The sequence below is a fragment of the Cavia porcellus genome, unplaced genomic scaffold, assembly GCF_034190915.1.
Source record: "Cavia porcellus strain 051 isolate PalLab524CR breed Dunkin Hartley unplaced genomic scaffold, mCavPor4.1 scaffold_16, whole genome shotgun sequence".
NCBI classification, from domain to species: domain Eukaryota; kingdom Metazoa; phylum Chordata; class Mammalia; order Rodentia; family Caviidae; genus Cavia; species Cavia porcellus.
Window position 1 is genome coordinate 29,181,096 of NW_026947499.1, and position 20,948 is coordinate 29,202,043.

Genomic DNA, 20,948 nt, shown 5'->3' on the forward strand with positions numbered 1-20,948 from the left:
CTTTCCCTGAGTGGACGTGTCCCTTTAACAAAGGCTGGCCCAGCTCACTTGGGCGCTTCTTTGCCTCCTGTTTCAGCTGTGGTTGCAGCTGCTGTGCTGACTCATGCACTAGCAGCCAGCAGGAGCAGAAGCCCGAGCATGGGTTTTCTAGGAGCTGTGGCCAACTGGGGGCTTCTGGATTACAAAACAGAAAAGTATGTGCTGACCAGGAACTGGCGAGTGGGTGCCTTGCAAAGGCTGTTCCAGCTCGGAGTCGTGACCTATGTGGTGGGGTAAGGGCTCTTGGGAAGGGTGGTCAGAATGATCATGATTGGTTCTACTGGGCTGAGGATTGAGTGTCTGGCTTTTTACAGACCAGGCTGGTAGTGGTGGTGGTATAGTGCCAGGTAGTGGGGTGGGGGTAGACAGAAGGGCCTCTATTCATTCAAAGGCCAGTGGTATACACAAATAAGCCGTGTGCTTGTATTCCTATGTGCCTATCTGCCTCCTTTTTAAGGCCTTGTTGCCAGCCCTGTGTTGGGCTCTGGGCACAGAAGAGGCTAGTGGGGCAAGAAGTAGTAGTCTCTGACACTCTAGAGAGTTGGGTCACTGAGCCCCTGCCAGAGAGACCACCAGTTCTATCTGGGGGTCAGAGGAGTCTGTATAAGGACAGAGCTGGATCTATGGGGTAGGGCTTGGTTGTTGAAAGTGGTGGTTGTGGGTATTTCTGTCTGCGGGTGCTGGCTCCTTGGATGCCAAGCTGGCCTCTGGACTGTTCGGGGAGGTGAGGCTGGAGATGAAGCAGGGGCCCTCTGGCAGGCTGGAAGCATAGTGTGTGTGGGAGGGAGCTGATCTTGTAGGTGGCAGCCTGCTCTTCTACCACTCACTGTGTGCTAATCTCAACACACTGTACATCGCCTCTCTCCAGGTGGGCTCTCATTGCCAAAAAAGGCTACCAGGAATGGGACCTGGACCCTCAGATTTCTGTCATCACTAAACTCAAAGGGGTTTCTGTGACTCAGATCAAGGAGCTAGGGAACCGGCTGTGGGATGTGGCTGACTTCGTGAAGCCGCCGCAGGTGGGTCCCTGGTGCTGGTGCAGGGGGCACCCAACTTCACCTGCTGATGGCTCTGACAGCAAGCAGTCTTTGAGCAAATGTGTGCAAAAGAGGAGTGCAATGCCAGAAGGGCTTAGGGAGAAAGGTTGGAGAGATTTAGGAAGGGCTTCAAAGGAGAGTGGTCCCTGGACAGGGCTTTGAGGAATGAATAGGGAAGAGGTTTCTAGGCAGATAAAGAAATGGGAAACCAGGCTAGAGGAAATTCATTTTAAAAGATCATATCCAGGCCAGGTATGGTGATGGATGCCTGTAATCTCAACACTTAGGAGGCTGAGTCAGGAGGAATCACTGCAAATTCAAGGTCATCCTGAGCCATATAGTGAATACTGTCTCAAAAAACCAAAAATAATTAATTAAAAGACCACATCTGAAAAGAATTGGGATGTGTAGGACTCAAGGCTTGAGGTTGAATTTGGGGTGGGGGGGGATAGAGGTGTTTAGGGTCTAAAACTTCCTGAATTTTCCCTTTTACCCAGTGTACCACTATCAAGTGCTCTTCTGCTCTTTTAGGCTGTGTTCCTTCTCCCTCCACTCACCTGGCCCACAACCCCAGTCTCCAGCTCTGTGCTTCTGGTATCCAAATTGTAGCCTCACTGATCACCTGCCTAGAGAGGAGCTGCTTTCCATCCTGTTTAAGGAGAAATCATCTCCTTTTTCTGGAACCTTGGCTTCTTGTCCAATGAGGGCTGTGGCGTTCACCAGTGCAAAGCCAGAACCAGGATCCAACTTGACCCCTTCTTGTCCATTCCAACACTTTTTACTGCAGGTCCTGCAGGGGCCCTTTGACTCCTCTCCCTTGCTCCCTTCCCTAAGGTGCACACCACACAGTAGCCAGGCTGAGCCTTACAACTGACTTCATCAGAGCCTGCTAACTCCTGCTATCCATCCTTGGAAATCTCCCCTTCCATGATGGTGGCCACCAAGTCTCTCCCTTTCCAAATTTCACCGCCATACTTCACTGCTCTCTGCCAGCCTTACCTTCCCACCTCCAAATGTGTAGCACTGTCATGAGCAGCATTTTTCAATGTCTTTGGCCACTCGCTGATCACATGTAGAGCTTACTGTGTGCTGCCCCAGCCCCTGCTGTGCCAGGGCTTCTGTGCATGTGATGAGGGGTCCACGTCGCCTCAACTTGCCTCTAGCTCTTTTGTGCTTGGGACAAGAGGTTCATTGAGTCAATAAAAGTGAATGTGAGAATTAATTTGTGTCAAAGATGAACATGTACATGAGGCTCCTTGGACCCGAAACTACATGGGCATAGTGCCCAATACCTGTAACCCTAGCTATTTGGGAGACTGAGGCAGGAGGGCTGAAATTCAAGGCCAGCTTGGGCAACTAAAGTTGTAAAAGGAAGAGCTGGAGATTGGTTCAGTGCACCTTGGGCTCAGTCTCAGGAAAAAAGGGCCAGAAATTCAACGAGCCTCTCATTCTACTTCTACCCGCCTCATTAGATACGTTTCCTAGGAGACAGAGTTGGTGACAAGATGAGGCCAAGAAAACTTCCCTCACAAACTAGGCTTCTGGGAGGCTCTGGGTTTCATGGAACTGACCAAAACAAAATAAAACAAAAAACCTGGCAATCTGTTTCTGGCCTCTCCACTCGAAGGAACCTGCAGGGACCAACCTTGAGATTTACCTCCTAGGGAGAGAACGTGTTCTTCTTGGTGACCAATTTCCTTGTGACACCAACTCAAGTTCAGGGCAGATGTGCAGAGGTAAGTTTGCCTGGGAGCCTCCCAGGGGATTCATGCTTCCTTCCTTCAGCAGTCACAGCCCCACCTCCCTTTTCCTTCACAGGTGGCTGAAGGCTTGGCATGTGCTTTGTGCATCCCAGGCACCGGGCTACATCTTTCTGTAAATCACTTAGTCTTTACATAGACCCTTTCCCAGTAAAAATTGTGATTCCCACTGAAGAGGAGATGACTAGGGCTCAGTAAAGTTGAGTAACTTGCTCAAGGCCTCCAGGGCCTGTGGGTGACAGCACCTGGGCCCAAGTTTCCTTGAGATGTGGAGGGCTCCCTTCATCTTGGATCCACCTTTGGGTACTTTCCAGGTTGTCGGTGTGACACCTGAAGCAAGACTCATGTGGGCTCTAATAGCAAGAGGCAACAAGATGGGAGGTCACCTTCTCTTCTCTGTGCTGAGCCTCTACTACCAGCTTCCATTTTTGTGAGCAAACAGCACTCTTGCTTATAATTATGCTTATGTCTATATTGAAATATAGACCTGGACTAGGGTGGAAAGGGGGTAGCCTAAGATCTCAAGGACCCTGTGAGCCCTGCTCAGGAAGGAAGGCAGAAGAAAGCCACACATGGGTACTGGGATGGCCACTCTGTCTCTAGTACACTGGGATGGAGCACTCAGGCTGCCGGGTAGAGGTAGAGGGGGTGGTCACCATGGAGTCTAGTTGAAGGAGTTGTGACCAGGTTAGCCTGAGAAAGGACATTTTTAGACACAAATAAGGACTACAAATCAGGTGGCTCCACTCTGTCCTCTGGCTGCTGTTCACTAATCATATTTCTATCCTCCACAAAATCCTGTATCTCATCCAGAGTCCCTCAGTCCTTCTCAGACTCCTGTTGCTGTGTCCTTTTGGCTGCCCATGAACTGTGTGCCATGACAGTGGCGTGTCTGCGACAGTTTCCAAAAGTATAGACTGCTTTCCTTTCCAGTGTCCCAGAAAGCTTGCCCACCTTTGCCTCCTGTTTGTTTCCCATAGTGGTTGACTCTGTATAGACATGAAGAGAGAGAGCAGGGAAGGAACTAGCTTATGGTTCTCCTCAAAGTATGCGAGATCCTACTTCCCTACCTAGGCTTAGGGTCCTGCTGTTTGCTGGACACACCCTCTGGTCCCTGCCCTCTCATGCCAGAAATCATGAACTTATTGGGCAAGGCACCTTCTCCTTTCCTGTTCTGTTGTCTGAATTGAAGCTGAGGAGCCAGACCTTAGTCTTTTCCTTCCCTGCTGCCCCCTTTGGAGGAAACTGTCAGGAGCAAAGAGGTCTCACTCTGCCCTCGGAATACAGCACTATATTCCATCTGGCAACCCCACTGACCATCTCTACTTATTTGTACCCTCTAGCTTTCCCATGGGCTTCTAAACCTGGGTACCCTGGTGGCTAAAGCAGGGAGGATGGTATCTTTGTATACTGTAGGGCTGCATCCCTGGGCTGTTGGTGACTAGGGTCTCTTGTCCACTTCAGCACCCTTCTGTCCCACTGGCTAACTGCTGGGCTGACGAGGACTGCCCTGAAGGGGAGACCGGAACACACAGCCACGGTAACTGTGAGCAGCACTAGGACCCTGTATCTCTCTGTTCTACCAGTAAGCCCCAGCCCACACCCTCCCAGGCCCTGTGGGGATCTAGGGGCCTAGAGTTCATCTTGTGTTTTCAAGGCATAAAAACAGGTCAGTGTGTGGTGTTCAACGGCACCCATAGGACCTGTGAGATCCAGAGCTGGTGTCCAGTGGAGAATGGCACTGTGTCTACCACGTAAGTTTCCTCTCAAGCTCAGGGCAGGGCCCCAAATTGTGCAAAATTCTGGCAGTATACCCTCCACTTGCAGGAGGCCCCTGCTGATCCAGGCTGAGAATTTCACGCTGCTCATCAAAAACACCGTTACTTTCAGCAAGTTCAACTTCTCCAAGTAAGTGAGGCAGGTCCTGGCTGACCCAAGGTCCTTCAGGGTCTCCTGATTATCTAATCCTCACCCTTACCCCTCTCAGAACCAATTCTTTAGACACCTGGGATGCTACCTATTTCAAGCAGTGTCGCTATGATCCACTCTCCAGCCCTTACTGCCCTGTATTCCGCATCGGGGACCTTGTGACTGCAGCTGGAGGGGACTTTGAGGACCTAGCACTGACGGTAGGTCCTTGGGGTTCCTGAAGTGATCCGGGAGAGGGTTTTGGGTCCATTGGTGGAACATGAGATGTGTTGTGTGCAGGGTGGTGCTGTGAGCATCCGTGTCCACTGGGATTGTGATCTGGACACTGGGGGCTCTGACTGCTGGCCACACTACTCCTTCCAGTTGCAGGAGAGGAGCTACAACTTCAGGTGTGACCCCCCTGCTTTCTTGCTGTTCTTGGGCTTACATTCCTGTTGCCCATTTCCCTATGGCTGCCAAGATGAATCAAAACTGAGTCCTAGCCCTGTGCATGCTCCCGTGTGTGTCCTGGGGAATTTTCTTAGCCCTTTATCCTCCAGCACCGGTACCCTAATCCCAATCCATCTGTCCCTACTCCTTACCTAAAGCAGACTGCTCACCTCCAGACTCCAGGATAGTCTGTGCCCCTAACCACTTGGCCTCCAGCATCTCCCTTTCACAGCATAGGGGCTTTCATGGTTACTTTCTGCTTATAATTTTATCTAAAACTTTTCAAAGAAAATTTATAGAAAAGTTCAAAGAAAGCCAGGTGTGGTGGAACAGGTCTGTTATTTCAGCACTTTGGGAGTGCTTGCAATCCTATTTTGAGGCAGTAAGATGGCAAGTTTGAGCCCATCCCAGGAAAGTGACTTAATGAGATTTTATCTGAAGAAAAAAAAAAAAAAAACAGGAGGGGCTGGGGGATGTAGCTCAGTATGAAGATCCTGAGATTCAAAAAATATGAATGAATGAATGAAAAATTAGTACTGTGAATACCCATATACTCTTGCCCTGGGTTCATTACTTGTTACTGTTTTGCATTTGCTTTCTCTGTCTAGAGTGAGATAGATATATGTAGACAGATTGCAAATAAGAGCAGTTATGGGCTGGGTGGACCTCAGTGACAGAGCACTTGCCAACATTTACACAATCCTGGGTTCAATCTCCCACACCAAAACAAAAATAAAGAGGGAGAAAAAAGAAAGAAAGAAAGAAAGAAAGAAAGAAAGAAAGAAAGAAAGAAAGAAAGAAAGCTGTCCGAAAGAAAGCAGCAGACATGGGACACCCACTCTTCTTAACATTATCCTGAGATAAGAACCTTTTCCCATTTGACCACTATCCTAATGGCATACCCAAAAAATTAATATTGGCTGGGGCTGGGGATTTAGCTCAGCAGCATAAGCACCTGCCTTGTAAGTGTGCGGTCGTGAGTTCGATCCCTGGTACCAGTAAAAAAGAAAAAGACAAAAAAAAATTAATATTGGCAGATTAAACCTAATATTTGTATTTTTCCATATAGACCAATTGTGGTCCTAAATCTTTGTATTTTTCCAATCCAGGATGCACTCAAAGATCTTAAATTGCATTTATTGTCATGTCTTTAAATCTCCTAAGACATCCTGGGAACCTGCCACCTACCATCACCTTATACAAACCCCCATGTATGCATAGGGCTGCCATCAGGCCTGGGGATGATATAGGCATAGCTCGCTGAATCCTGCCAAATCTGGCTTTCCTTTTTTCCCAGCTCTTCACAACCTTGTGGTGCTGGCTCCCTGCCCTCACTGCTCCTCCCACCTGTGGGCCTTGGCTGGCGCTGCTTGCTCAGCCTGGACTTCCTTTAGGAACCCATCCATATGTTCCTTCTTCCGTTTCTAGGAGAGTGAATTCTTCCCTTGAGGCTCTCACAAGCCTCCTCCTTCCTTACCTCCAGCCTCCCTTTCTCCTCCCATCTCTTGTTGCTGCTCTGTATGTAGGGAGCCATCTGTCCCCGACCCCTCAGTAGGCAGGAAGCTCCTTTGACTCAGGTCCGGTGTGCTTTTTCCTTATATCCTTAGCAACTACTCAGGACCAAGATCCACGACTCAGGCTTGGGTAAGGGGTTTATGGAGTCAGTGGATAAGTAAGGCTGAAGCCCAGGAAAACCATCCCAGCCTGAGACTGGGCCCTTTCTCCTGCCCCCAGGACGGCCAGCCACTGGTGGGAGGCTCCAGGCGTGGAAGCTCGCAGTCTGCTTAAGCTCTACGGGATCCGCTTTGACATCCTTGTCACTGGGCAGGTAGGGATCGGGCCAGGGGAGAGGAGTATAGATAGGTGGGCCTGGAGGAAGTATATAGTGACAACTGTGGCCTGATAGGTTCATCCCAGCTCTCTCAGGCAGGAAAGTTCGGGCTCATCCCCACGGCCATCACAGTGGGCACTGGAGCAGCTTGGCTGGGTGTGGTGAGTCCGATAGCTCTCAGCTCCCTCAGGCTACGAGTGCCTGTCTGTCTGGCAAAGTACTCTATGACTGCAAATTGTGTCCTGGGGTGAGAGCTGGGGAAGTGGCAGGAGAGCAGGTTGGGGGTGGGACATAGCTTGACCTTGCCTCTTGCAGATCACCTTCCTCTGTGATCTGCTGCTGCTGTATGTGGACAGAGAAGCCCATTTCTACTGGAGGACAAAGTATGAGGAGGTGAGCTGCAAGTCTGCCTAGCCACTGGTTTTTGCCACACTTTGGGAGATTTCAGTCAGATCCCTGACCTGCTGTCTTTGTCTGCAGGCAAAAGCCCCAAAGGCGACTGCTAACCTTTCATGGACCAAGCCGGTTTTCACACCCACAACAAGTCCAGCTTTCCAGGTGCCTTAGATGGTGCCACCACCTGTCCTCACAACCTCTGTTTCTCGGTGCCTGACTTCAGTTCAAGGGTGCTCCTGTCTGGGCTTCAGCACCCACTTGCTGGCCTATTCCTGAGGTCTATAGCCACTCCATGTTTATTGGGGTTTGGGGAATGGGGATGGAAAAGGGTAGGGATCTTGGCTTAGGAACCTCAAGGATAGAGCCCTCAAAGGACTGGGATAAGAGTTGGAGGGAGAACTCTGCCCTTGAACTCCCAGGAAGACTGTCTCTCCTGGGTCTAGCCTTGGCAAGGTACTATCTTGGAAGATACAGAAACCAGTTTTGTGGCACAACATGAGCTATGGAGGTGAGTGAGCAGAGGCACCTGATTGCACCACAGTAGTGTTCAGCCTGTGAATTCCTGCCCTTCCCTGTGACAGCTCTTGGCTGTTACACAGTTGAGACAGAGAGGTATGGGCCTCAGTTGGTGGTCTTGAGTCTTCTGGTGTCTTCTCTATACTTCCTCGTAGTTCTTCCAGCCTAACCCCCTGGAAACTGACCACTAGGCTTCCTGAAGGCCCCAGGATAGAAAGCCCAAACATCTGGAACTTACTGCCTCCTAAGTCATACCTCTCTGGGTCCTCTAGGGACCTCTCTGACTATGCAGCCTAACCTGAGGCACACCAGAGACCCTGATCTTGATCTTAGGCAGAGTTCAGTGGCTACAAGGAATGTCTCTAATAAAGGATACTGAGGTTCCTCTGAAGGTTGGTCAGGTTCTGGTTCTATAATCCTCCTGGGAGCCTAAATCCTACCTGATAGAAATTTCTCTATGTCTTGGGACACACAGTAGCATGGGAGAGACAAGGCCGCAGGAACTAAACCCTCTCCTGGTTTCAGGGTGGGGCAGGGATTTGGGAGTACCCACCCCATGGAAGAAGTGAGAGGCTGCTTTCTCATGGTGGCCAGAGGCATGGTGGGAAGTGCTAGGGCTTGGGCTGAAGCTGGAATAGCATCTAGATCATCTGGCACTCACAGCCTCAATAAATCCTTTGAGGTCTCTGCTGCCCTTAACTCCTAAGGGTTTAATTTCCAGGGAAGTGGTCTCTAGAGGGCTAGGATGGGAAGTCATGGTCCAAAAGGCCTGGTTGTTGGAGGTTGTACCTGGTTGTCCTGGGGTTCAGAGAAAGGTGATGTCACTACTGGAGTAAAAGCTTGCCAAAGCCAGCAGCTTTCTATGTAGTCCTTACAGGGAAATGGGGAAGGGGAGGTGTCTGTAGTGGACACAGCACAGGCATGAGGACCCTAGCTGGGGGAGAATGCATCATGGGTCTAGGGCAGTGGTGGTGAACCTATAGCACACATTCTGCAGTGGGCACGCAGACCCTTTTCTGTCAGCACACAGTCAAGTCACCCCAGCATCTCCCCAGCAGCCAAGCATCAGTTAACAGTCAACACAGGGCCAGTGTTGGCACTTTCCAATGAATAAGTGGGTTTTGAGTTGCAGTATGGGCACTCAGTCTCTAAAATGTTCACCATCACTGGACAAGGGCTTATCCAGGAATTCCCTCATTCCTATATTGGGGATACCAAGTGGGCCAGAAGACAGTAGGCGCAGGCCCAAGGCACTTGTGCACTCATGCACAACTGTGTACCAGTCACATGTGCACCATCTCAGCCATTACCTCAAACCCTGGCAGGGTGGGCACAGACAAAAAGAAAATGAACCCAGACTTTGTTACAGGTGTCACCTCAGTCTGGACATGACTGTGTATCCACAGGGTAGAGTGTGGGTTATGCAGGCAAGTGCCTGAGGGTATTTGTGTGTCACATGTCTGTACAAATGTACCTCAGTGTTCTGGGGGCAGGCTTCAAGCACACACTGTCCTCTGGGGGCCTATTTCTTTTTCCAGGCAACCTTCTCATGGTATAGGCTCTGCTCCTTTGATCTACCTGATAAGGACATTTGGGGAGCCTCTTCTGACCCTCACCATGGTCCACTCCCCCTTCATCTGGTGTATGTAGCTCCCCTCTAATCTAGTCAGAAGGCACATTTCCTAAGGAAGGAGCTCAGACCCAGGACTGGCCATGTGGGTGATCCCAGAGCTAACTTTGCAGAACTTCAGCACCTTTGCTGCAGATTGGGGACAACCACCTGATTCCTAGGGGACAGGTAAGAACTCAGGGTCATAAAAAATGCCACTGTGGACATAGTGGTTGCCCATATGGCTGGCCAAGCAGTTATTATTGTGGATCCCTGCAGCTGCAACCCCTTCCCTCCCACCCTACCCTACCTGTTCAGTAGCTGGAGTTGGTCATACAAAGGAAAGTGCTGAGCAAACAGTCCACTGCATTAGTGCTGGTCGAGGTCCATTCCCTGAAGACCAGAAGCTCAGTACCTGGCATACAGTCCTAAGATCCTGAGACCTTCCCAACCTGGGCAGCTGTACACCTAAACTGCCCTGGATAAGAAGTGGCTCCTAGCTCCACTGGCCTCTCGAGGTGGGGGAGGGCAGAAGAATGACTTGGCTCAGACTCTCCACTACTCCATGCTGTTAGGTCCTTGGGCTGGTTCCTGGCTCACAGGCTGCACAGGCTGCACTGTCTCTTCCAGGCTGCCGCTGGGGAATACCACATAGCGTGTGGTGGTAGTCAGCCCCGGTGGTGGCTCCTGCTGGTTCTGTTTGCTGTGCCTGATGCCATAGCCGAAATACACAGCAAGTCCTGCAGGGGTGGTGATGAGCCTGAGAGGAGGTCCCAGCCTTGCCTACTGTCTTTTCCCCACCTTGCATGCACCCAGGGTGCTAGCCTGGCCCCTACTCACCAATCAGGAGCCAGATGGCAAAGCGCATCCACGTCAGGTAGCTCAGTTTCAGCATGAGGCAGATATTGAGGAGGATGCTCAGGGCTGGAGTCAGGGGCACCAAGGGGATCTGAGGGTGCAAGGGCAAGGCTGAACTCAGCTGTAGGAAAGAGCTGCCAGCCCAGGGCCTGACTTCACAAAAATTTCAGTCTCTCTTTGCTCTGGAGCTGTTGAAGACAACTTCCCTCAACATGCAGAAAGACAGATGGGCATGAGAATGGGTGAATGGGCCTCCCCAATGCCATGGACCTTTATTTGTTATGGGATGGAAGAGGAAGAGGCAAAGGGAGCTGGCTGGGCTGAGAATGAGCAAGGTTTGCTGGAAAGGTACCTGGAAAGTGTCTTGCCGGTGCTGTTGCTGATGAGCCCCCAGGACCAGGAGGCTGAGCAGAAATACCACACCACTAATAAGGAGCAGCAGGATGTAGCCCCACCGTGATAGGTATAGTACTGAGTCCCCAAAGGCCAGCACACAGTCCACCATGATAGCTGAGGCTACCAGGATGCCAAGTGCCCAAGTTACAGCAGTTCCAGGGCTGAGCCCTCCCAGGAAGCCGAGGTAGGGCTTCAGGGCTGGTCGCAGCTGCCCAGGTTCAGAGACTGAGGCCTGCACAGCACCCACTAGCTGTATATGGTCTGAGAAGGAGTCATACTTCTTGTCTGTGAGGTCAGGGCTGGCTGGGCCTGGTGAGCTGGGTGGAGATGACTTCTGGAAGCGCAACACAATGATGCTGGCAGCCACAAAGGTATAGGCCAGCAGAGTGCCGATGGACAGAAACTGGACTAGTGCCTCTAGGTCCAACAGCAGTGCCAGGAGTGCCATGAGGACCCCAAACACCAGAATGCCCATCACAGGCACCTGTGTTCGGGGGTGCACATGGGCAAACACCTGGAAGAAGAGCCCATCAGCGGCCATGGCATAGACGATGCGTGGCAAGGAGAAGAGGTTGCTGAGTAGGACGGTGTTCATGGCTGCAGCAAAGGGTAGGGGAACTATGAGCATGGTAAATAAGCCCATCATGGGCTGCTAGTGGGGCTGGGACATGGGTGGCTATGGGCATCAGTTTGTCAGGGATCTCAGTATGAGTATGTGTGGGGTACTGGATTGTCACTCGATCATTCAGGTCTGAGGCATTGCAGTTAGGATACGGGCCCATTGGGGAATCTGATGAAGCTGAGTCCTGCAGTCTAGGAAAGGACCTATAAGAACATGCCCAGAACTGATGTTCTATATACAACTTGAGAGTGGGGTCCTTTCTAACAAACTTGGGTGGAAAGTCTTAAAAATTAGCACTTTCCTGGGCCCATTATGTAACTGGTAACACTGAGGCCTGGAAGGAGGTGTGTTTTCTAAGAGGCTCAGGGAAGGACCACAATGCACTGTTCCCTCCCACCCTGCCTTGGAAGGGCCTCTTACCACAGATGGAGCCAGCTGCCACGATGAAGCCAGCCCAGTTATAGCCCCGCCGGTAGAAAGCATCAGCAAGTGCAGAGTCAGGGTCCAGGCTGTGCCAGGGCACCATGAGGGTCAGCACAGTAGAGACAAGGATATAGGCACCTGCTGCCAGGCCAAGGGAGATTGCGATGGCGATGGGCACAGCCCTTCGGGGGTTCTGGGCCTCCTCACTGGAGGCAGCAATGACATCAAAGCCCACAAAGGCATAGAAGCAGGTGGCAGTGCCTGCCATGATGCCAGAGAAGCCAAAAGGTGCAAAGCCACCCTCCTTAGCACTCCAGTTTTGGGGGTGGGCCAGGATGAAGCCCAGAATGATGATAAAGAGAATGACAATCAGGCTGATGGCTGAGAAGGTGTGGTTGAGCCAGGAGGAGACTCGGGCTCCACAGGAGACAAAGGCAGAAGCCACGAGTAGGATGCCAGCAGCCAGGAAATCTGGGTATTGGGCCAAAAAGGGGACATGCCAGACACCCACTTGAGACTCGGTGAGGTTTCGAATCCTGTGGCTAAAGATGGCATCCAGGTAGCCACTCCAGGCACGGGCCACTGCGGCGCCCCCGATGAGGTATTCCAGGAGCACATTCCAGCCTATTAGGAAGGCCCACACCTCCCCCATAGACACATAGGTGAATAGGTATGCAGAACCTGTGCGGGGCACTCGTGCTCCAAATTCTGCGTAGCACAGGGCTGCCAAAAGGGAGGCCACCGCGGCCAGGCCAAAGGACAAAAGCACAGCAGGGCCAGCCATGTCCTTGGCCACAGTGCCTGTGAGCACATAGAGGCCTGAGCCCACCATGCCACCCACACCCAGCAGGGTCAGATCCAGTGTGGACAGGCAGCGCCTCAGGGATGTCTCCATGCTGGACTCCTCCAGCGGCTTCAGTCGGTTCAGCTTCTGGCAGAAGCGTGCCAGGCTGGCAGCACTGGGCAGTCCTCGGGCCATGACGGGTGGCTAAGAAGAGTACCAAGCCAGCAGCTGGAACCTCCTACGACCAGACAGAGGGGACTGACAGGCTATCCAGACGGGTCCCAACCAGCTTTAGCCTCATCCTGAATCATACCAGTCTCCTCTTAGGGACCCTGAATACCTATGAGGAGGGCCTGATGTAGGGCTGGACTGGGGCAGGAGGTCACAGAGAAGCACGGAGGTCCTGTCTGCCTTCAGGAGAACCAGCTAGGTGGCCCTGAGGGTGGGGAGAAGCTAGCTCCTGAAAGCAAGAGAGGCTGGTAACAGCTTAATGGTCTAGATCCAAGAAAAAGATGAAATGCGGGGAGGTTTCCAAGGAACTGGGCCAGGCCTGCAGGACCCGGAACACAAGCGGCTCGGTAGCTCGGGGCGTGGCCTAAGAGGCCACCTGGCCTGGAAGGGTAGCAATCACCCGGCTGCTGCCAGGCGGCCGTCTCTGCTCACCTGGTCTCCAGGCAGGGGCGCCCTGGCCCTAAGCCCGGATCTGCAGCCAAAACCTATGTACCTCCCCTGTGCACCCAACATATCACCAAAGCCGGCCGAGCTAGCTCCTCTGCGACCCTGTCCCCAGTTACCCGAGCCTTAGGCTGTTTTCCGGGCCGGAACCCGTCCCCTGCAAGACCCGCTGCGACCCACCTGCTGTCTCCACTGCAGCAACCACGGCTCTGAGCGCTGTGCCCGCCCCGCCCGGTAGCACCGCCTGCGTGCAGCGCCTGCTCCCGCCCCCAGGCGCGCTGGATCCGGCACAGGCTGCACAGCTAGCGTCGCCTGCATGGTCTAGTAAAGCGTCCCACACTCTGGCCGCACACCCAGATAACCACCTTGCACAAACCTCCCATGTCCCCAGGAGCTTAATGGGCTCTAAAGTAGCCCCATCATTGGGACTAATTCACAGATGAGGAAGCGCCCTTCACTGGGGGCCAGATTAAGGTCCAGGTCTGGTGATAACCGAACCCAGTCTGCTTCCCCGCAGCAGATACCCTCCTTGATCCCCACACAAACACGTGAACCCCACCCAGACAAGCACTATCCAGGCCCTCAACACAGGGTAACTGGGGTCGGTGAGATGAGTGGATGGGTCTTGGTTGGTGGTGCTGGGCAATCCCTGGCTTCTTAACTACAATGGGATGTCAATGACCCACATATTGGTAAAAGAGTGCAATCTTATGGGAATTTTCTGTGAATTGGCAGAATTCACACTGGTTGCTCTGAGCCTGCAGCTATAAGATAATGTCTTGTAAACAGCCTACTGCAACCATCAGCAGTCTTCCAATGGAGGTGCACACCTAGAGCTCCTAAGAACACCTGGCAGGCCTTGCAGGACCCCAGGAGACCCTAAGAACAATTCCCACTCCAGAGATGCATATGTACTGAGTATTTCACCCCTGTGCCATCCCCATACCATGAGGAAGCCCATTTTCCACAACATGACCATCACAGATTCCCCTCAGGTTATTTCTGAGGCAGAGGGTGTCATTTTTCCTCCTCCTCACTTTGAAAGTTGGTGTGATAGGATGTTAACTTGTTCATAGCAAATTGACAACACAGACAAGCTAAGAAAAATCAAAGCAGACTCTCCCCATAACTTTCTGTTTCCAGGTTTCCAGCTGATTCATGGAATTCGATTTTAGGGGCACCTGCAGTTTGGGGAGCTAGTGACAGGATAGTCGACTCCCAGATGAGTTGGTGCTACGTGGAGCTCTATTTTAGCCAGCCCCTTTCGTCTCTTTTGATAAGTGGCTGATGTTATCATGGGGAACTTCTAGGATAGACTCCTACTTCCTATGGAGCATAGCTCTTGCTCCACCCCTGTGCTGCCTAAATATAACTAAGCAGATGTCTCTGGTCCTGAAATGCCTCCACAGAAAGTCTAGAAAAATGCATTTTGGACCAAAAAACTTAAACAATTTTATAATGGAATTTCCTCCAAGGCTTTACCAACTACCACTTCAGATATGAAATATTTTGGAACTCTGTCATTAATTGGCCAGAGAAGGTATCTCACTACACTCCCTGTCACTAGCACCAATACACTTCTAGACATTCAAGGCCAACTGTGATTGTGACATAATCATGACATTGAGGTCACTGTAGGGATGATGATGGGAGACTTCTGAGCCTTAGTGTTTTATTCACTGAAAGTAGGATTTGTATTTTCTTCTATGACAGGGACTTAAAAGACATTTTTGCAAACAAAAAAGTCCAATAACAACAACAAAATGCTTCATTGGGGCCTACAGACATTTAGTATGTTATTAAAAACAGACAACAGTTGACCTTCAATTTGTATCCTACTTGTTTTGTTCCTTGAATCCACCATTGGTAGCGTAAGATTTTATTTTTTATTAGTATATGTCTGGATATATAATAATCATATTCACCTGGGAGAATTGGCATAGATATATAAATCTTAATCACTTTTATTTCCCCTTTCCCTCTGTACCCGCTCATCTCCTGCTATCCCCAAATTCCTGTGGGTCAAATCCCTTCTCAGCTCTGGATGTTGAAAAGTTGGGAAACAAAGTTGATTAGCTCTGAATTTAAATTTTTAGATTTATTTATTGGTTTTTTAAGACTGAGTTTCACTGTATGACCCAGGCTGGTGTTGAATTTGCAGTGATTTTCCTGCCTCAGCCTATAATCCAGAGTGCTGGGATTATAGGCATGCACCACCACCACCACCTCCATGCTTAGTACCCTGAATATATATTAATCTCATCTTCCTGCAAGACTGAGAATACCAAGATAATAGATTTACAGGGATATTCAACTAGCCCCAAATGCTCCAGCCATTGTTATAAACCTGTGATTTCCTGGATTTCAAGAAAAGCAGAGTTCCACATGACTGGAATTACCACAAAAAAGTTTCCTGAAACTAGTACAACCCTTCAAACTATGAGGGTTCCTCTTACGGGAACCAAATTGCCTCTTAAATTATCAGGATTCAACCTAAGCTATAAAGCCAGGATTGAGATAATAATCAACTGAATCCTGACCCACCTCAGTTAATCTTAGCCCTCAGCAGGTGTGGTGGAGTTTGGGATGCTGAGGCATGAGGACTGTTGTGAGTTTGAGGCCAACCTAGGCCACATAGTAAGTTCAGGGCCAGTCTGAACTACATAGAGAAATATTATCTTAAAAAAAAAAAAAAAGACAAACCAAAAATCCCCAAATAACTCAAAACCCTAAAACCAACCTCCTGTGTTGGGCATGGTATCGCATACCTATGATTTAGCACTCAGGAGGCTGAGGCAGAAAAGTTTGAGGTGTTCAAGGCCAGCCTGGGAGTTTGAGGCCAGCCTGGCCTACACAGTCAGTCCAAGGCCAGCTTCCATTAAGTAGTGAGACCTTGTTTCAATAAACAAAAACAAAAATAAAACAAAACAAAATGAAACAAAGAGACAAAAATTGGCCTCCTGAGCTGGGTACTGTAATTTCCAGTGCCCTGGAAGGCTGAGTCAGTAGGATGGCAAGTTTGAGCCTAGCCTTGGCAGTTTAACAACTTAGCTAGACCCTGTCTCAAAAATAAAAGTGTCTGGGGGAAGAGGCTAGGGATATAGCTCAGTGCAAAAGCCCTGGGTACACTTCCTAGTACAGGAAAAAAAAAAAAAAAAAAAAAAAAACTATCCATAGTGTAGCACGAATCCAGCATGGATCCAAAATAAGGTGGTCTGCATGGAAGTAAGCAATGTGTAGACTCCTTCCTCTGGCCCACAGCCACCCTGGCTGACAGCTGCAGCTATTACAGGCTCAGGACAATTTATGCCTAGTGGAGGGGCTGTAGGACCTGGGTCTTCCTGACTTGGAGTGAGTGCAGTGGTTTCCTGCTGCCAAATTTAAGAAGTTTGGCCCAGAAGATAAAGCCTGGGCTTTTGTCAGGAACTCTGTGAGCCTAGATGGTTCAGAGAGGCAGAAAAATACACAAGAATCATAGGTGAAAGCCAGTAAGTGGCTCTGGGACCCCATCCCCCACCCCATTAAATGTCTGTTTTCCTTTTAGTTTGGGGGACAGCAACTCACTATGTAGTTCAGAGAAGCCTAGGCTGACCACAAATTTGTGTTGATCCTCCTGCCTCAGCCTCTTGAGTACTGGGATTACAGGTATGTACCACCCTGCGCAGCTAAATGTCCATCTTAAACTGATGATATGTACTATTTGCTCAGCTTCATTTGACATACATTGATATCATAAGTTCCTAATAAGTTACTAATTATATCATAAGTTCCTCTCTATGCTTACTGTGCACAGTGATTACATTCATTGTGAGGAGCTGGTACGTGTGCATAACGCATCTTAATTCATTTTAATTCTCCTTCCCTTCTCCTCCCTCCATCTTTTGGTCTCCTTCCCATTTGCAGAAGATCTAGTTTCCTATTATCTTTCTTTTATTTTGCTTTTTAAATTATTTATATGTTGGGTTTTTCATACAAAAGACACATGTGATATTTGAGCTTGACTTCCTAAAGGTCCAAACACAAAGCTGAGTGCAAAGCACGTGAGACAGAATAGTCAGGCCCTTCCATTAGCAAGTGCACATTTTCTTATGTAAGAGACTCACATTGTCTACACTGATGCTTCCTGCTCCAGGAGTAGGTGAGAGGGCAGGAACAGGATTCAATGTTGAATAGGGGCCAGGCCATGCTTCAAATGTAGGCATTAGACTTTCCTGATGACAGACAGAGTAGAAATCCACGAAACCTGTAAAGCCATTGAATAAGCAAAGGCTCTATCATGACTAAATTGGTTCTATACCTGGACAGTATGTTTACTATAAATGGGGTTACCAGCTGGGTCCTGGGGTGGAAGAAAAATGAGTGGAGAACAGGAAAAGAAGAGATTAACAAGAAGGACTGTGGAGTTGGAGAGGCTCACCCAAGGCATGGATGTTAAGTGGATGCATGTTCCAGCCATCTGGGATTCATGGGTAATGAAGAAGCCAATAGATTGTCGAGAGAAGGAGCTAAGCAGTCTGAGATGTTCCTGAGGATTTGAGCGGGTAGCTGTTGTTATTTTTACTCTCCAGTGTAGACAGTAAGGCCCCGGCATGGGATGATGCAGTAGACGGGCAGACAGAGCTTTCCAGCTGAGACAGCAAGGCCCCATGGTGCCTTGTGACAAAGCTTGATAAAAAGTACTTAAATGAATCAGAAGGTGAACATCTTTGAGATTTAGTAATTCTGTGAGGTTTCTGCATTACACTTATTATTAGGCATGATACTATTCTCTTGTTTTATTAAAGTTCAGGCAAAATGGTTAGGCTTTTATCTAAAGAAGGAATCAATAAAAATAAAACAGTGGTGTTGGATGTAGTGATACATACCTGTAATTCCTGCACTTGGGGAAGCAGAGGCAAGAGGAACACAGTTTGAGCCCAGTGTGGGCAATTTAGCAAGATACTGTCTCCTAGATAAATAAATAGGAGTAAGGACGTGGCTCAGTGCAAAAGCTCTGGGTTTAACCGCCAGTTCTGCAAAAATAAATAAAATATTAATAAAAAGACATAAACTAATCTAGAAATACTCTGAAAGAGTTCATTTGACCTCCAATTTGCAATACTGAGTCTCCTGCCTTGCAGCTAACTCATGCCCGTGAACACATTAGGGGAAAATGCAGCCTGCTACCCGGCTGCTACTTGCAGGGAGAATGTGAGCCAGGTCTCAGTTTGTTGGGCCTGGTCCCTGTGTGGAGGACACAGCAGGCATGCAGGGAACCCTTGCCCTGGAGGATGAACTTTTAAATACCAAGATGTATAAGTAAACAAATCCTTTAACATTGGGGGGGGGGGGTCTTTTTCTTTTTCTTTTTTTTTTTTTTTGAGACAGGGTTTCAGGCTAGCCTTGAACTCATTTTGTAGCCCATGCTGCCCTTGAACTCACAGTAATCCTCCTGCCTCAACCTTCTGAGAACTGGAATTACAGGGATGCACCACCATGCAAGGGTCTTTTTCTTAAAAGTAATGTGTAAGATTTGACATAACTGCTGGGTATAGTCTCACATGCTTGTAATCCCAGCACTTGGGAGGCTGAGGCAAGAGGATCGCTGTGAATTCAAGGTCAATCTGAACTGCACAGCAAAACCTTGTCTCCAAAATATAAGTAAATAAAAATAAATAAAAATAAAATTGAAAATATTTGACACAACTTATTTTTAAATATTTTTGCCATAAAATAAAAACACTGAGAAAAATCATCTTTAGTCATAGATAGCATGATCTTATGGAAAATCCTAGAGAATCTACAAAAACAAAGAAAAATATATTAGAACTAATAAATTCAACAAAGGTGCAGGATTTAAGACTAAGTTTCATACAAAAATTAATTGTATGTCTATACACTAGCAATGAAATATCCTGAAAAGAAATTAAGAAACAGGTAGGCCTGGTGACACACACTTGTAATCCCAGACCTCTGGAACGCTGAGGATTACAAATTTGAGCCCAGCCCAGGCAATCTAGGGAGACCTTGTCTCAAAATAAAAAATGAAAAGGGCTTGGACTGTAGCTCAGTGCAAAAGAGAACGAGAGAGAGAGAAAGAGAGAGAGAGAGAGAGAGAGGAATAAAGTATTTGGAATATATTTATAAAATACTTAGAATAAATTTAATGAAAGAAATATAAAATATGTACATTGAAAGCTACTAACATTCTCAAGTTAAAGGCAGTCTGTAAAATGGAAAGACATCCTATATTTATAGACTGGAGGTCTCTATTTTTCTTTTCCTTTTTTTTTTTTTTGTGTGTGTGTGTGTGTGTGTGTGTGTGTGTGTGTGTGTGTGTCGTGGGTATCGAATCCAGGGCCTCACACATAGTAGGCAAGTGTTCTACCACTGAGGTCAAACTCCAGCCCACCAGAAGGCTCTATTATTAAAATGTCAATATTCTCCAAACTGGAGATTCAGTGCAATTCCTACCAAAATTCAAAGCAATTCTCAAACATGTATAAACATGCAAAGGACCCAGAATAGACAAAATACTTTTGTAAAAACAAATTGGGCCAGATGTGGGGCGCACACTGGTAATCCTGTACTCAGAAAGCTGAGGCAGAAAGATCACTGTGAGTTTGACGATACGCTAGGCTGTAAATTCAAGGTCAGCCTGGACTACATAGCAAAACTTTGTCTAAAAAAAAAAAAAAAAAAGGAAGAGTCACAATTTCTGATTTCTACAATGGACCACAAAGATACAGTAACCAAGCTTGTGGTACTGCATACAGGTAGACATAGAAATTAATGATGTTGGGTTGGGGCTGTAGCTCAGTGGTACTGCTTACCTAGCATGCATGAGGTCCTGAGTTCAATCCCCAATATCACACACACACACACACACACACACATACACACACACACATTACTGAAGTAGAATTGAGACTGCAGAAATAAATCCTCACATATATGGCCAATTAATTTTTAAAAATAGTCTGTATCAGGGAGGCTTTAGATTCACAGCAATATGGAGTAGAAAGTACAGACAATTCCCAGGCAGTCCCTGCCCTGAGGTGTGCAGTCTGTCCTGCTCTTGATACCTAGCACCAGAATCATTGAACAAACCTATGCCGAGAGATCATTACTGCTCTGAGTCCACAGCAAGTATGTGGATTCACTCTTGGTGTTGCCTATGATGAGTTCCAATCAGTCTAAAATGACATGGATAAGGGGCTGGGGATTTAGCTCAGTGGCATAAGTGCCTGCCTTGCAAGTGCGCAATCATGAGTTTGATCCCTGGTACCAATTAAAAATAAAATAAAATAAAACATAGATACACAGAATAGTTTCATTGCTCTGAAAATCCTCTATGCTCCCTGTATTAATCCTCCCCACCCCAGACTCTGAAAACCTCTGTGATTTTTTATTGTCTCCATAGTTTTGCCTTTCCTAAAATGTCATATACTATAGTTAAAATTACATAGCAATTACATAGCAGATAGACTTTCAGATTAGCTTTTTTTCCTCACTTAGTAATTTTTTTTAAAGGCTCTTTCATGTCTTTGTTTTTTTTTTGTCTTTTTGAGGCAGGGTCTCTCTATGAAGTTCAGGCTGGCCTTGAGATCACTTTGTAACCCTGGCTGGTCTTGAACTTGCAACAATCCTCTTGCCTCACCCTCC

At 48.4% G+C, this 20,948-nt stretch overlaps 2 protein-coding genes across 6 annotated transcripts; one reads left to right on the forward strand and one right to left on the reverse strand.

Annotated features, from left to right (window-relative positions):
- Positions 1 to 45: 45 nt before the first annotated feature.
- P2rx6 (purinergic receptor P2X 6) lies at positions 46 to 8,328 on the forward strand. Of its 4 annotated transcripts, none has more exons than XM_005007298.4 (12): positions 47 to 272; positions 908 to 1,058; positions 2,741 to 2,812; positions 4,301 to 4,382; positions 4,494 to 4,590; positions 4,664 to 4,744; positions 4,824 to 4,965; positions 5,045 to 5,154; positions 6,929 to 7,022; positions 7,121 to 7,186; positions 7,341 to 7,418; positions 7,506 to 8,328. In XM_005007298.4, exons 1-12 carry the CDS (start codon positions 139 to 141, stop codon positions 7,590 to 7,592), a joined length of 1,194 nt encoding a protein of 397 aa, XP_005007355.1. In that variant the 5' UTR covers positions 47 to 138; the 3' UTR covers positions 7,593 to 8,328. The 4 variants fall into 4 exon arrangements, with proteins under 4 accessions (XP_023416522.1, XP_005007355.1, XP_063082140.1 ...); XM_005007299.4 differs by having other exon boundaries at positions 48 to 272; positions 4,301 to 4,376; XM_023560754.2 differs by lacking the exon at positions 7,121 to 7,186 and having other exon boundaries at positions 46 to 272.
- Positions 6,316 to 13,621, reverse strand: Slc7a4 (solute carrier family 7 member 4). 2 transcript variants are annotated; one of them, XM_013142095.3, is made up of 6 exons: positions 13,485 to 13,502; positions 12,970 to 13,089; positions 11,843 to 12,867; positions 10,757 to 11,397; positions 10,387 to 10,495; positions 6,316 to 10,286 (listed from the first exon to the last, which is right to left on the reverse strand). In XM_013142095.3, the coding sequence occupies exons 3-6, from the start codon at positions 12,822 to 12,824 to the stop codon at positions 10,105 to 10,107; spliced, it is 1,914 nt and encodes a 637-aa protein (XP_012997549.1). In that variant the 5' UTR covers positions 12,825 to 12,867; positions 12,970 to 13,089; positions 13,485 to 13,502; the 3' UTR covers positions 6,316 to 10,104. The 2 variants fall into 2 exon arrangements, with proteins under 2 accessions (XP_012997549.1, XP_005007362.1); XM_005007305.4 differs by lacking the exon at positions 12,970 to 13,089 and having other exon boundaries at positions 13,485 to 13,621.
- Between the last annotated feature and the right edge of the window lie 7,327 nt (positions 13,622 to 20,948).

Bases quoted from the DNA above. Each gene is read 5' to 3' on its own strand.
- Slc7a4 (XM_005007305.4), bottom strand. From the start codon at position 12,824: ATGGCCCGAGGACTGCCCAGTGCTGCCAGCCTGGCACGCTTCTGCCAG. The intron at 10,496-10,756 runs GTACCTTTCCAG...TTGCACCCTCAG, and splicing joins ACCGGCAAGACACTTTCCAG to ATCCCCTTGGTGCCCCTGAC. The intron at 10,287-10,386 runs GTGAGTAGGGGC...CCACCCCTGCAG, and splicing joins TGCCATCTGGCTCCTGATTG to GACTTGCTGTGTATTTCGGC.
- P2rx6 (XM_005007298.4), top strand. From the start codon at position 139: ATGGGTTTTCTAGGAGCTGTGGCCAACTGGGGGCTTCTGGATTACAAA. The intron at 273-907 runs GTAAGGGCTCTT...GCCTCTCTCCAG, and splicing joins GTCGTGACCTATGTGGTGGG to GTGGGCTCTCATTGCCAAAA. The intron at 4,591-4,663 runs GTAAGTTTCCTC...CTCCACTTGCAG, and splicing joins AATGGCACTGTGTCTACCAC to GAGGCCCCTGCTGATCCAGG.